Source organism: Cyrtonyx montezumae, unplaced genomic scaffold (assembly GCF_038088225.1).
Source record: "Cyrtonyx montezumae isolate F1298 unplaced genomic scaffold, pur_monq_1.0 scaffold_8, whole genome shotgun sequence".
Lineage (NCBI taxonomy): Eukaryota > Metazoa > Chordata > Aves > Galliformes > Odontophoridae > Cyrtonyx > Cyrtonyx montezumae.
In genome coordinates, this window is record NW_027072089.1 from 79,345,656 (window position 1) to 79,360,660 (window position 15,005).

General features: G+C 41.2%; 1 protein-coding gene across 2 annotated transcripts; it reads right to left on the bottom strand.

The window, feature by feature from the left end:
- Positions 1 to 596: 596 nt before the first annotated feature.
- Positions 597 to 11,025, bottom strand: RPP40 (ribonuclease P/MRP subunit p40). Of its 2 annotated transcripts, none has more exons than XM_065752013.1 (8): positions 10,874 to 11,025; positions 10,560 to 10,704; positions 7,774 to 7,842; positions 6,261 to 6,356; positions 5,379 to 5,504; positions 2,099 to 2,297; positions 1,688 to 1,822; positions 597 to 891 (listed from the first exon to the last, which is right to left on the bottom strand). In XM_065752013.1, exons 1-8 carry the CDS (start codon positions 10,997 to 10,999, stop codon positions 693 to 695), a joined length of 1,095 nt encoding a protein of 364 aa, XP_065608085.1. In that variant the 5' UTR covers positions 11,000 to 11,025; the 3' UTR covers positions 597 to 692. The 2 variants fall into 2 exon arrangements, with proteins under 2 accessions (XP_065608085.1, XP_065608086.1); XM_065752014.1 differs by having other exon boundaries at positions 10,870 to 10,944.
- Between the last annotated feature and the right edge of the window lie 3,980 nt (positions 11,026 to 15,005).

Here is a 15,005-nt window from a genome sequence, read left to right on the forward strand (position 1 = left end):
CCCATCCTAAATAAGCACATGGCTGGCTCAACAAGTGTACTGCTGTAATGCTATAACGTGATAGAAACTACAGTGGTAATAGCAGGGTGGCACAATCCTAGGTAACCGCAAACAAGAACAAGCCCAAACACAGCAGCCACGGACTCAGAAACAAAGAAGAAAAGCTGCTCACCTTTGGAAAGCCTCAGGTAGGCAGGGACCTCCAGTGAGATACCCTCACCTTCACTGCCAACCCTTAAATGAGGTCTGGGAAGGGGTGGATTCTGGCTCCATACATTCCAGTCACTCAGGTACACTGCATGCACCTGAGCTCCCCTGGGTTGGCCCTGCCTTCCCACCAGGTGCTCAATCACTGGTTCAGGCCTTGGCTCAGCATTTCTGCTACACTAACAACCTTTAACAATACTTACAAACGATGCTGGGATAAAAAGAAACAACCTATAGTCAATGTCTGAGAACTTCTACACACACGTGAAGTATTTTTCTTAAAGACAGAACTGTAAAGTCTTCCAGAACTGAAGACAGCGTGGCAGTGAAGAAACAAAAATCCATTCTTTCCACTGTAGGTCATACTTTATAGAAAAACACAAAGCCTCTTAAGATTTAACTTATTACCTAATTATTTTTATAAAAGCTGTCTTTTTATACAGTACCCTGGGATTTTTAGAATGCTTTTTCAGTAGACAAAAGCGTTACGGAGGACAATCATCATGAGTTCCTAAAGCCATCTGAAGCCAGTAGTCCAGATTTCTAAAAATGACAAAGTTGTACAAGTTCTCTCCTCCTTTGTGAAAACCATGTTCATTCTCTCTCCAGGAAACGGGGCTGTCTGCAAAGCCATGCACAGTTAAGGTCAACCACTGTGCCAGCTTTGGTTCACTGAAATAGCAACTGCAAAGGAAGAAAACAAGTTTATCAATAATAATGGAAGGAGCAGAATTCAAGTATACAAGAAGGTCAAAATCACAGAAAGAGTAATGAAGACCTTTCAGTCAAACCAACAGCAACACTGTCTTGAGCCAGTGCTACAACCATTAGTAGCCACACACTTCAAGAGTTCTCTTACACAGGTAGCAAGGAAGTTTCAGAATTCACTGTCAGTAAAGCAATATACATTCCAGGCCAACATTGCACTGATCCAAAATACACTAGTAGCAGGTAGATCGGTAGTGCATTAGAACCATTGTTCATCACTACTCATTATATGATTCATGTTGTAGCAGATATATATAAGTTACTTTGCTGGAATGTCATAATAACCATGAATGTCATATGACAGTCTTTATGGTATTACAAAGGGATTGCAATCATGTTTTCTCTCAATAGTTACAAATTCTAAGTCAGACATACTTCAGGGCACTCAACATTCATTGGCATAGAATCTAAAAAATGTAGGAGTCCAGTGGAGTGCTTTAGAAATTAAGGTATAAAAACAGTCATTACTAGAATGCAAGGAAGTCATTCTCAAATTTTTATACATCAGGGAAGTGTCCAAAAATAATTACTGCTTTTTTTATTTCATACCAACATCAAGCTTCCTGCTCATTTCCCAATTAAAATTTCATTCTGTACTCTGTTATTTACTTTCAACAGCACTACTATAAAAAAGTCTTTTGAAGTGACTCCAAAACTTAAAATGTACCAAAAAACCATAGGACTCCAAGAACATTCTCCTGTAAACCCTTACCACAGCTGCTCCAGTAACTGAATTATCTTCTCAGGAATTATGAAGCCCGTGATGGTGCACAAAAACGCTTGGTCCACGACTGTGTTGGGCTGAGGACAGCAATAGGTTGATAAAAAACTAGAAGATACATTGTCTCTGAAATAAACAAACAAACATCTTCTAAATAAAGCTTTAGTAATCAAAACTTGTACCAAAGAAATACGTATGTATATAATCTAAATTGATCCCCAGTTAATAGCCAAGTGACACCCAAATTGTCATGTTAAAATCACAGGTAAGTTAATTAGGACTTACATTAAGCACTTAAGTGCATAACAGACATTCTTGACAGAAGCACATCTTTCTTAGTTCTTACTTAACTCTCCCTTAAATAAATTGTGGCTTGGAGATCAAACAAATTCAAATACTTACAGGTTAACTTGATTCAAGACTGCACCTAACCATTCAAACAGTTCCTCTGTACTGCAGGACTCTTCTGGCTTTCCTTGGAGTTCACTGCTTTGTAACGTAGGACACTGCAAGTCTCTCAATGTGCTCAATGTGACTTTTGGCTTTAGGACCTTTATTTGGTTTTTCGGGAAGTATGACATCAGTGTCAATCCCTCTGCACCTTAACAACACAACACCACAAAGGGCTGTTACAAAACTATTACACAAAAGGAGCACTGAATTCACCTAGCATTTCTATGTGCATTTAAGAAGATGCCGTGTGCAGTGTTGAACCGCAACTAGAACTGCTTATGTACTTTTATCTTTTGCAAAAGCCATAGAATTTTCAGATCCTTATCTTCTCTGAACTGAGAACCAGTGCATCCAGCAACTCAGTACAGCTCAGTAACATTACTATTTAACTACTAAGTGTAGAAATAGATCTGACAATAGAAAATTCAAGCAAAACTAACTGGTCAAGGAGTAAAATAACTCATTAAATGAATTCAGAGCATCCAGAAAAGGAACATGCGAAAGGAAAGCTACTGCCTACTAACCCACCCCCCAAACAAAGTGGATTGCAAATGCAGTCACACTCTGAGTTATGCTCACACTTGACACATGAGGCTAGGGAACATTCTGCCTTATGAACATCCATCCATACATTCCTTCTTTTGCACATACACCAATTCCTGCTGTGAGCAAGTGTGATGCATGCAGTACATCATTAGGTCACCTCCAGCTCAGCATCTCTAGAAATTCCTCAGGCATCTAAGCATAATAGATAGCATATATAACGTAGACATAAATAGAGATACTGCATCTCTAAAACAATTTAATTGAAGTTAAGCTCAAATTAATTTAGGCAGTATTTCCTTTAAGAGCACAGAGCATCCAGAGGGATCCCAGCATTTCTAGTTCAGTAAGAACTGCCTCCTACAGACAGCATGGCATCTAGAAGCAAAAACAACTCTATGGCATGAACCCCTCTGCAGTTCTCAGGAACACTTTACAAAAAATTACAGTCTCATAAATTGCTCTGGATCATGACTTTACAAGTGTCAAAAGTGTCCCTTCTCAATTTCCTAAGAGGCACTCGAGTCCTTTATTCAGAATGCTCACGTAGTGAGGCTTTTAGTTTTCTCAGCTGAGGACAACACATAAGAATCACTCCAGGAGATTTGATCCCATCACTGAAGTCCATATATTTGATGTTCTTAGTGTGATGGGAAACTTAATCTAGGGGCCAGGGGGGTTCAGGGCAAAAATTCTTGACTCACAGTAAACTGAGAAATCATCTTCAGATATGGTATATATGGAAGTTAAGATCATCCCAGTAGAAGATCAGAATTAGCCACCAAGATGAGCAGCTCTCCCACCTACTTAGCTGACATCTCAGAACACCATTTCCCCAAACACTGAAGAAGTGAGCAGCTGACTACAGGTTTGGGAACAGATTTATCAACTGCATCAAGTTAACTGAGGGACAGATGACCTTTAAGTGGGAAAGAACAGATCTAATTCAAGAACGGCACAAGACACATTTAACTACAGAATACAATTATTTGTATTCTGTAGATATTGGTATGTAGACAACTACAATATCTGGGGCCCACTATCAAAAACCCTGGACTGCTTAAGCTCTATCAGCCATATCCACCCCACCAAGGAAATAACTTGGAGGAGGAGGGCTAAACTGACCATTTTTAACCATCCTGCAAAAAAAGACTGTCCAAGTGCAGAAGGGCACAGATACTGAACTTTTGTTAATTTATATATTTACATAAATACATATGTGTATTTGAAGTGCATTAGAACAGACAATTCGCCTTCACTTTGTTCTTCCTTCACTATTTGTTACACTAACAGTCTCAAAGAACACATAATATTACCTCAGAATTATCAAACAAAAATTGACCATTTTAAACCTCCAAATAGCAACATCAGCTGTAGTCCTAATGTCAAGAAATCTGGAAGGCTGAAGCCAAGACTCTAACAGAACTCCTCCTCCAGCTACAGCATGTCTTTCCATGCCCACAACTAGCTACACTGTCAAAGTTTTCTTGGAGTCCAGCAAATTTCAGCCAATAAATATTTAAAATTGCCATAGAAATTAGAGCAGAGAAGAAAAGATGACTTTGATTCTCTCATTAAAGACACAAGACACTCTGTATTCCCTCGTTCTGTTCCTCTGAGAGCCAGAGCCAGGGAACAGGGGAGGGAAAAAAAAAAAAAAATCAGTATGAAACTACAAACCTTACTTTTGGAAAGTGACAGGAATGTTTACAGGCCTTCAGCAGTGCTGGCCATGTCAAGCACCAGTGTTCAGCAGGAAGGCTGCAAGCACAATGCTCCTGGAGGACAAGGATGCTTTCAAGAAAATATAGCCTTCTTTTCCCCTTCCAGCAGAATCCACACAATGCCTCATGCCCATTAATAAAATCTGCATGGGTTCTATTTTATTTTGGTTTATTTTATGAAGGAAAAGTCTTCCTATGTCACAAACTTAAATCAGAATGTCTTTCTGTGGAAGAATCAACTTCATATTCAGGAGATTATTAACGTGACTAGCTTTTTGGCCATAAGAAACTGAAGAAAAAGGATAGTATTCTTCCTGAATGTCACTACACAGGCAGCAATAAAGGTAAAAAGCCTACTGGTCCTAACAGCCTTTTTCTCTCTGCCCAGAGTCAATAAATTCAAGCAAGCTGAGCCTGATGATCTGCCACCTTAGCTGGATTTATGTCACCATTTATGGTAGCAGAGGTCTCCACAGTGACTCCTTCCTGAAGATAAAAACTGAAAGCCTTAAACAACTTCTGTAACGACAAACAAGGACAAATCCTTGTAACACAGTTTGTATTAAAAGTTGAGAAACCTGAAAAACTATCAAGTACAACATGGAGCAGTGTTGAAAGAGCTTGAAAGCAGTTTTAATTTCTCACATCAGTAATGTTCAGATTTTAAAGAGTCCAGAATCACTAAGAATGTAAAGAGCAAATGGGAAAGCATGCTTGAGGACCTCTCTGACATCTCACTAGTGTGGAGACCTCCTAGTAACTCCAAGCAGAAGTGCACTGAGAGCTACAGTTCTGACAAGGCATGGTGCCTGTGTTTTTTGTCAGTGCTATGCAAATGCTACATAGCCAAAACAATCTGTTCTGAGGATATACGATTGGCCAATACTGGAGAAAAGCAGTAAACTACAAATATTTGGACTTTATGTCAGTTTTATTTTAGTTTTGCATTCAGTTCTTATTACCTGAATTATACCAAGCCAGTAAGAAGTCAAATTCTAAAGGTTTCTTTTCCTTCAAAGCCCAAAGCACCCTCTTATGTTTCTTGCCATCAGGGTGAAAGTTGGAATCAGTCAAATCAATAGTTATAACTGCAAAAATGTACAAAAGCAATTTTAATTCAATTGACTAAATTGAATACTAATAATAAGAATTAAAATAACACACATACACACACAAAAACCCCCAAAAGAGCAATAGAATACCTTTTCACATGTACAGCATCTTTACAAAGTATTTGACTATGCAAATATGACTCCCTATTATGTAAATCACCTCCTCCTGCTACCCTTATTTGGATGTAATATGCAACTGTTTCCTAGTGACAGCAACAACAAAGTCCCAAAACAATGATTCCCGTGTTCTGGTTTCTGCCTAGTTCTTCTATTGCTGCGCACCACCAAAGAGTCCCCCCAGTCAACTTGAGTCTCACGCTGCACGTATTTATGAACAGCATTGAGATCCTCTCTCAGCCTTTTCTTCTCCTGAGAGACCTGGGGCTCCTCAGTCTGACCTTCCTCTTAAATCAGAAGGCACAGATACCTCACAAAGCATACAGAAATTGAGTTCTACATCACTCCAATACAAGCACTTAACCAAAACCCCAGAGATTAGAGACTTTACAGAATAACCCCAAGAATGCTTGTTTCCTTATGGGTACTTTTTTATTCTGAAAAATTAAGTTTTTCCTCTTCATGCAATCTTTTTTAACTACATCTGGAAAAATACCATCTAGACTATAGTCATTTTTAAGGAAATGTAAGTTTCAGCACTGTTGTTTTAACATCCTAATAAGGCATTCCACAAACAGATCTGAAGTAAAGACTGTTAATATCAATTACACTTACTGTATCTCATTGGTTTTTTACCAGAATACCGAGAAGGGCGACCTTGCAGACCAAGTTCCTCGTAAGTATCTTTATCTACTGACAGAATTAGTTTTCCTATAAACAGAACAAACTTTTATTTAAATAATTTCCAACTTAGCTCCCTTGAAAGTCTTCCGAGAACCACATACTTTATACAATGTTAACTCTGGATCACTAGGTATTACTAATGTAACCCAGAGCCCTTAGTTTCAGTTAAACCGATTACCAGATTTACCCTTGACATTTAAATTAAATTGCTCTTTATTACCCTACAGGCCTTATGAATTCGAATGAGAAAAGTGCAATATTGTTACTGATCTAGGCGCAGGTTTGTTTGTTTGTTTTACTGTATTCTGGGAGTATTTCACTCAATCCTTCCTCTGCTCGACCCCTACATTTGCTGTGTCATTGGCTGAACACTGAGCTACACTTGGGACATGATTTTGTAAACATTCCTTCACGCTCTGCTCAATTAAACATACAAAAGCATTGCCTCCTGCGGGACTACTCTGAGTGTGTGAAACACGCTTATTGGCAATGAGCAGACAATGCTCAGGAGCACCTCTATTCCCCAGCTCACAAGCCAAGTCTGGCAGCTGCCACTTGGTACACAATTTCACACAACACACAGCTACCACAGTATTTCGATATAAGTAACAGTATAATACAGAAATCAAACAAATAAGGTTGTGCTGAAAGTTTCAGACATTGCCATCACCAGGAGCAGTAATGCTGTCTCTTGCATAAATGGTGCACAGCAAGTAATGACTGTACCATACAAACTCAGCCACTACCAAGTACCTATTTTGCTAGGACTATGCTAACGGAGTACAAAAACAATTCCTCCTCTGAAGAATCTGAATTTTCAAGTGCCCATCAGGGCATAAGATCTGTTTTAACACCTTAAGCTAGAGGGCAAATAATCCAATTTGTGTTTCTATTATGTTTGATAAACCATTAAACTTCAGCATGAAAACATACTTGAATGTCAGAACAGATCTGTTTTCCTTACATGCAAAATCCCACCTGAGAAATAATACCTTGTCATAGAACTAATGATGGGAATGCAAGAGAGGTTTTCCACGTTAAATATTTCTCAAATAATTAACATTGAACATTTTAAAAAGTATTCTCAAACACTGTTTATTATTTCTTTTTTGGTAGAAATGGTGTCTTTGAGACCAGGATGAAACAAGAAGCTGGAATGCTGTGTACTGAGAAAAGTAATCATACGTAGCAATTTCTGACAGGGTGAAGCACTGACATTAAATACTATGAATAAGCAGCATTGATTTTTTATTATACTTTCCTTCAGACAAAATCATTTAACAGCATGAATAAAAAAAGTTTAATTATTTTAGCATATTTCTAATAAAGCAGGCAAGTGCAGTAGGCCCATCTTCCAGTTTACATAGTTCTACATTAAAAAATTCAACCAACCAACACTGAAAATCATAATCAGTGTACATATCTTAAAAAAAAAAGAACATACCAGTTGGGAGTAAAGCTGCAGTATTATCTTGATCAATTTTGGTGTTGTAGGTAAGTGCATAGCATGAACCTTTAACAGTAAAGAAGAAAATTATGAGATTATACAGCCCCTGGGGAAAGATACAACACACAAGAAATATTCAAGATAATCAAGCATGTTCGAAATATTTTCAATTATTCTTAATTCTTAATTACTAGGTAACTTTCTTCCACCTTCTTGAACAAAATGTTTGTTATTAATTTTATAAAGTTTACAATGGTACTATTGCAAAGGACTTGTAATATAGGTAACATTACCAATATTCCTCAATCCACACATATGTTTCTTCCATGTCCAAACTTTCTCACTCAGCAAATGGAAGAAACTGTACACAGAATTGTTTGAGGTGGAAATAACCTTTAACTGTCACCTAATCCAGCTCCCCTGCAATGAACAGGGACACCTACAGATACATCAGGTTGCTCAAAGCCCCACCCAGCCTGACCTCTAGTGCTGGAACAGAAGGGGCTTCCAGACCGCTTTGTGCAACCTGCTCCAGTGCTTCAACACTCTTATATTGGACATAAGAAGATGCTTTTTATAAATCTCCCTACTTTTAGTACACAACCATTTCCTGTTGTCCCATCACAACAGACCTGCAAAAAGAGTCTGTCCCCTTCTTTCTTACAGCCCCATTTTAGATACTGAAAGGCCACTACCAGGTCTTCCCAGGATCTTCTCCAGGTTGAACAGCTCCAGCTCTCTCAGCCTGTCTTTGTAGGAGAGGTGTTCCATCCCTTGAATCATTTCTGTGGCACTCCTCTAGATGTTCTCCAACAGGTAAATGCCTCTCTCTCCACATGCTCCTGGTGAGGCCACACCAGCGCAGAGGGGCAGGATTACCTCCCTTGATCTGTTGATCATGCTTCTTTTGATGCAGCCCAGGACAGTTGGCTTTCTGGACTGCAAGGGCACACTGTTGGCTCACGTCCAGTTTGCTGAGCAGATAATGCACAGATAGTGCTCACCAGCACCCCCAGGTCCTTTTCAGCAGGTCTATGCTCTATCATTTCAACCCCAGCTTGTACTGACAGCAGGTGTTGCAACAAAGCAGGTGCAGGACCTTTCACTTGAATGTGTTGAACCTCATGAGGTTCTCCCAGATTTGCCACTCAAGCATGTTCAGATCTCTCTGGACGGCATGCCATCCCTCAGATGCACTGATCGCACCACACACCTTCCTGTCATCTGCAAACTTGCTGCTGGTGCTCACAATCCCACTGTTGATGCTATTGATGAAGATGTTAAAGAACATCAGTCCCAGTACTGACCCCTGAGGGACACCACTCATCACTGATCTCCATCTGGACATTGAGCCATTGACCATCACTCTCTGGATACAACCTTGCAACCAGTTTCACATCTGTTGAACAGTCCACACATCAAATCCACACAAAGATGTTACAGGGAGCCATATCAAAGCCTTACAGATGACATCAGTGCCTCTTCCCTTGTCCACTGTCAGTTACACCATCATAAGTAATAAGGTTGGTAAGGCAGGACTTGCCCTTCCTGAAGCCATGCTGGTAGTCCCACATCATTTCCCTTTCTTCCACGTGCCCCTCAGCATAGCTTCCAGGAGGCTCTCCTCCATGACCTGGCACACAGGTGAGGTTGACAACCTGGTAGTTCACTGGGTCATTCTTCCTATGTCTTAAAAATGAGTGTGACACTGCCTTCTCTCCAGACAACAGAGACTTCATCTGACCTCCGTGACTTTACAAATATCTTCTGAACCATCCACTTGAGGGCTGTGTGAAAAGCAGTTGCCAGTGAAGACTGAGGCAAAAAAGTTGTTGAGTATCTCACCCTTCTCCTTGTCTGTTGTTACCAGTATGACTGGTCACACACTCTTCTGGACTCTCCTTTTCTGCTTTGTGTACCTGCAGGAGCCTTTCTTGTTCCTCTTTTACCCCGTCAAGACCAGTTCCAGCTGGGTCTCGGCCTTCCTGATCCCCATACCTAAACAGTCTAACAGCATCCCTATACTCTGACAGGGTACCTGACCCTGCTTCCACTGCCTGTGCTGTAAAATACATTTTTTCCTGGAATATATGGGTTACTAGCTCACATAAAAGCAAGGTGGAAAATGGGAGAAGGTGGAAAGTGGGAGATACTTCCACAAAATTTGATTTAAATCTCTGTTATAAATGTGTTTTTAGAAATACAAGAGTCAGATTGTGTAAACTTGCTAATATGAATGCAGGGTTACATTTTGTATATCATCAGATTTCTTTCCTGTTTCTCTGACATTATTTTTTTCTCTTCTCTTTTGCCTTTAAAGCTTGTTTTCCTCCCTGGCAATCATCCAAGATTGAAAATTCATCAGGAGCCAAATAAGAAGGCCCCACTAGAGGAAAACAATATACTTTGAGCACATAAAATCGCTTTGCTGGGCAGAGGTGGCATCTTTCTGATCATTCCTTGCATTTTCTTTGTTCCTACTGTGTAAGGATGGAAGCTATAGCTTCATCGCCTGAAAGAATAAAAAAGGCCAACAAAAAAAGGCATCAAGCCTTCTTCACACCTAGGAAAACAGGCACAGACTACACTGTGTTGAACTATGAAGGATCAGAGAGAAGGGAGGTGATTTCTGCATAAGGCACAGAAGATGAGAGGTGGGGCTATATACAGAAGCCCTCCTGCCAGCTGGCTTGCAGAATTTTAATGGAATGGGCAATAGTAGCAAATTAATTTCACTGTCTATGGAAAAACCCAGTATCTTTGTGCCTGCCGTCCATCCTTACCTTTCCTCACGAAACGGTCAATGAACTCGTGTGCAACCAGCTGATGAACGGCCAAGCTCCTCACCAGATAGTACTCCCCAGCATCCGCAACAGTGCTTTTCAGCACTTCGGGCAGCATGCCACACTCAGGGATCAGAACAGACACCTGTCGGAACAGATCCGTAATGCAAACCACACCCGAATGGCTAAGGGACGAAAACGCAGCCCGGCTCAACCAGCTGCTACGGCCGGAAAGACAGGCTGCCCGCTCCCGTCGCTGCCCCCTTCCTCCCACACAGCTCCGAACGCGCCCCTGCTTCTTTTCAGGCACTCACGCGGCAGTTGTAGGCGTGGTCCCGCACGTGCGCCGCGTGGCGGGAGCGCGCATGCCGCGCGTGGCCCTTCTCGCACACCAGCAGGTGCCGGGGCGCCTGCTGCAGGCGCCGCAGCGGCACCGACATTGTCCGACGCAACCTGCGACGGAGGACCAACCCCAGCAGGGCGCGCGGCGTGGGACCGATGCTGCGTCACGTCACTTCCGCCTGTCCGGAAGGCGCGCGGCTTCCGCGTAGAGCAGCGCCCCCCAGCGCGATGTGCGCATGCGCTGCGGCGCCGCTCAGTGACCGGTGGTGGTAGTTATTATTTCGCTTAGGCTGTATTTCAGTGTAGGTCACTGAGATCTGCTCAGTAGTCATTGTAGAATCACAGAATATTCCGAGTTGCCTGTAAGGACCTAATAGAATCACGGAATGCATTGGGTTGGAAGGGACCTTTAAGATAATCTAGTCCCAGCCCCTGCTATAGGCAGGGACACCTCACACTAGAGCAGGCTGCTCAAAGCCTCATCCAGCCTGGCCTTCAGTGTCTTCACGGAGGGGCATCCTCTGTGGGAAATCTGTTCAGTGTCTCACCACCCTCACATAACGAATTTATTCCTAATATCTAGTTTAAATCTACCCTCTTTCAGTTTCCCTTCGTCTTGTTGGTACGTGCCCTTATAAAAAGTTCCTCCCCAGCTTTCCTATGGGACCCTTCAGGTACTGGAAAGCCACTACACGGTCTCCTCAGAGCCTTCTCCAGGCTGAAGATCCCCAGCTCTCACAGCCTGACCTCATAGAGGAGGTTCTCCTGCCCTCTGATCATCTTTGTGGCCCTCCTCTGGACCTGCTCCAGCAGCTCCATGTCCTTCTGGTGCTGGCAGCACAGAATTGTATGCTGTGCTCCAGGTAGAGTCTCATGAGAGCAGAGTAGAGGGGCAGAATCACAGTCCTCAACGTGCTGCTACAGGCTCAGACTGTGACCATCCAGCCAATTCCTTATCCAGTGATAATCCATTTTGTCCCAAATTTGGTGACCAGGATGTCATGTGGGACAGTGTCAAACACTTTGTACAAGACCAGGTAGATAACATCAGTTGCTCTTCCTTTATCCACTGACACTGCACTCCATCATAAAAGGCCACCAAGTTTGTCAGGCATGACTTACCCTTGGTGAAGCCATGTTAGCCTCCTCTTCTTTTCCTGTAAATAGGAGTACTGTGAGAAGACTGATTTTTGTGTGGTCTGCGTTAAACAACTGCATTTGACTAATGGTAGGCGGGATGCTCCTGTGAAGCTACCAGTTAAGTGCTTCTGGCTTGTTAGGCTGGCTCAGACCCACTTGTTTCTGGGTGCATGCCTTCTGGGTGCTTGCTAATAAAGTAACTTCAGGACAGTGCTGCTCTGTACTCAGTGGCTTGTATACATCATGAGGTCCCTGTCTCATTAACACTGGTTGAGGAGGTCTGAAATCTTCACTTACATTGCCCGTGTAAATTGGATTCTTAGGAATCAAGAATGGCTATGTAATCATAGTAGTCTTCTAATTTAAAGCGTGCAAAAATTAATGGGAAAAGCACTAGTTGATGGATGTCAGTTATTACTGTACCCGCAGGCAGAAGCCTCTGTGAGCAGTCAAGCATTACTCTCTGATGATCAGGAAGCCTGTTCTGCTAATGGGGTGAAAAGTTCAAGCCTCAGATCAATAAGCCCACACAGCCAGAGAGGAAATTCAGCTATATTCAAGGCAGCCTGTGGAGATGGGTTTGTTTTGGTGGTTTGTTGTTTTTCTGTCTGGTGCTTTTTTTTTTTTTTTTTTTTTTTGTGAGCTTCTCTCACAAAAGTAATTTATGTTTTCTGCCAGGGATACAAATGGATTGGAAAAGAAATGTGGAAAAAATATGCTGTGGAAAGAGCAGGAGAATCAAGATTCATGGCTGCATATTCAAGAGAGTTCAGTCGGTATTTGGGGGATTTTGGCAGGCATGTACTTCACTGCAGTTCAGTGGAACATTGAAGGATTTACACCATTGTTCAATTAGTTTGGTTCATATGTCAGGCAATTAATTTTAACCTACCTTTACTCTTTTATGTCAGCTGTCCTACTACAGGGTATGTCTGCTTTAGAGAACCCCAAGAAGACATGAACTGCATTAAAAAAAAGACATTTAGCAGTCCAGTAGTCTGTGCTGTAACATATAGAATTACCCTCCTTAAATACTGAGCTAGATACCTGTATGCTAACTGTTGGTAAACGCTGACATTTTTATAGTGATTATTACAGTTTTCTGAGTGCTTATGTATGGTTTCTGCATATTGGTTTAAAAAAAAAGATATTCTGAACTTTAAATAATTTAAATTATTCAGCTCCAATGAAGCTACCGCAATTTTCCTATGGATTTCAAACCAGTATCAGGGTAGTGCAGTTTTACTGCAATTCAGCTTTGTCGTGCTCGCAGAGACTTACTGCCTGTAGTCAGGAGGAGGAAAGAAGTGCCTCGGGCAACCTCTTGTAATAGCCTCGAGTAGGGAAGGGTGACTAAGGTATTTCCTGGAGCTAGTGAAAAATTGATTCGATTTCTGCATAAAACAACTGAGATTGAAAAACTGATTCACATTATGTACGGTATCTCTAATTGTGAAGTCCAGATATTTCTTTCATGTATCTTTTCATTACTGAAGGGCAGCCTTAACTCATTCTTTCCAGCAGATTTTCTGTGATTGACATGACTAAAGTACCAAGACTTTCTTAAAATCAAACCTCAGCAAGTATTTTTTCATATATTTACATATTGTTGACTGCCAGAGAGAAGGAAGGAAGCTGTCTAAACCTTGTAACCTTGCCTATTGTAATTAGTAATTTGCAAAACAGAAACAATTATCTCTGGTGCCTTGTTTATCTGAAATCATAATAACGTGTGTAAGACTGAAAAATGGCACTTTACTTGATCCTTGTCAGCTGCTTTTTTCATTGAGGAAAGTGGAAAGATGATGAAGATCTTGATAGTTAGCTTTATATCCTGTTTTTATATGCTTTGGTCCAAATCCTCAGAGCAGCAACAGGTTGTAAAAATGATCCCACTCAGCCTTGTTTTTCTAGGAGATTACAAACAAAGTTTCTGCCAAGCTACTCCCCAAAGTTGCTTTTCAAGCCAGGAAGAATAGCAAGTGCTAGCTGTGGACAGAGGTGCAGGTTTTGGTTTAAATGCAGTTAAAACAAAACAAGATGCAAACAAACAGACTCCACACAAGAGATCTGTTTATTTTATAGTTAAAACAACAACAACAACAAAACCTCTATAATGTGGGAAACTCACTCATTCCTGTGATATAACAGCAGGAGAAGAAAAAAGAAGGATAATTCATCTGAAAGGGTTTCAGGGTGCAGGATTGGTTTTGATCTTCAAGCAGTCACCTCTGCTTGCCTTTTAAGTGGCAGAATTTGGCTGAGCCCTGCATGCTGATGGGAAATTTTATTGACTTTGTGTCTTCTTTTAAACAGATCCAGTGTTGGTCACATAATGGCTATTTAGAGACACCCTTGCAAGATGCCCTTTGTGGCAAGCTATTCCATGGTGTTCAATAATGAATCAGGAGTGTGTTTCTCTATTCACACTTCCAGCAGAGGATAATATGGCCACATTCACCTGATTGCTCCCAAATGTCCTGGACAGTGCTTCCACACTAAGTTAAATACCCAGCCTTCCATGGGCAATAAATAGGTGTTCCTTTCCTTGTCTGATAACAAGATAAGAAAACACTGCTGCCTTTTGCTAAATTTTCCTTTCCCAACTCCACAGATAACACATTTTTCCTCAAATTGGCAATTAAAGTGATCACATTAAACTCACAGCATTTAACTCGTAATAGTAAATGTTTCCAGTTACATCAGTTGGTGTGATAAAGGATCTTACCTGCCCCTGCAAGATTTGCCTTCATAATATCTTTAGAGCACTGTGTTTCTAGTAATACTGCTCCTGCTCCTGGGATTCCAGCAGATCTCTCTTTAATGCAACTTCAAATCAAAGAGAAGACAAAACCAAACATTTTCTCCTGTACACAGTTGTGTTTAGTTTTTTCTTAAGGCCCTGCTGAAGTTTGATTTTCAAAGTACAGTACATTTTCTGTTAAGATCAGTACAGAGTAATTC

What these genes read in the sequence shown, in the direction of transcription:
- RPP40 (XM_065752013.1), bottom strand. Translation starts at nt 10,999, where the DNA reads ATGTCGGTGCCGCTGCGGCGCCTGCAGCAGGCGCCCCGGCACCTGCTG. An exon ending in ACCACGCCTACAACTGCCGC is followed by an intron (nt 10,705 to 10,873) that starts GTGAGTGCCTGA and finishes CTGTTCCGACAG; the next exon opens with GTGTCTGTTCTGATCCCTGA. An exon ending in TAAAAAACCAATGAGATACA is followed by an intron (nt 5,505 to 6,260) that starts GTAAGTGTAATT and finishes ACATTTTTGCAG; the next exon opens with TTATAACTATTGATTTGACT.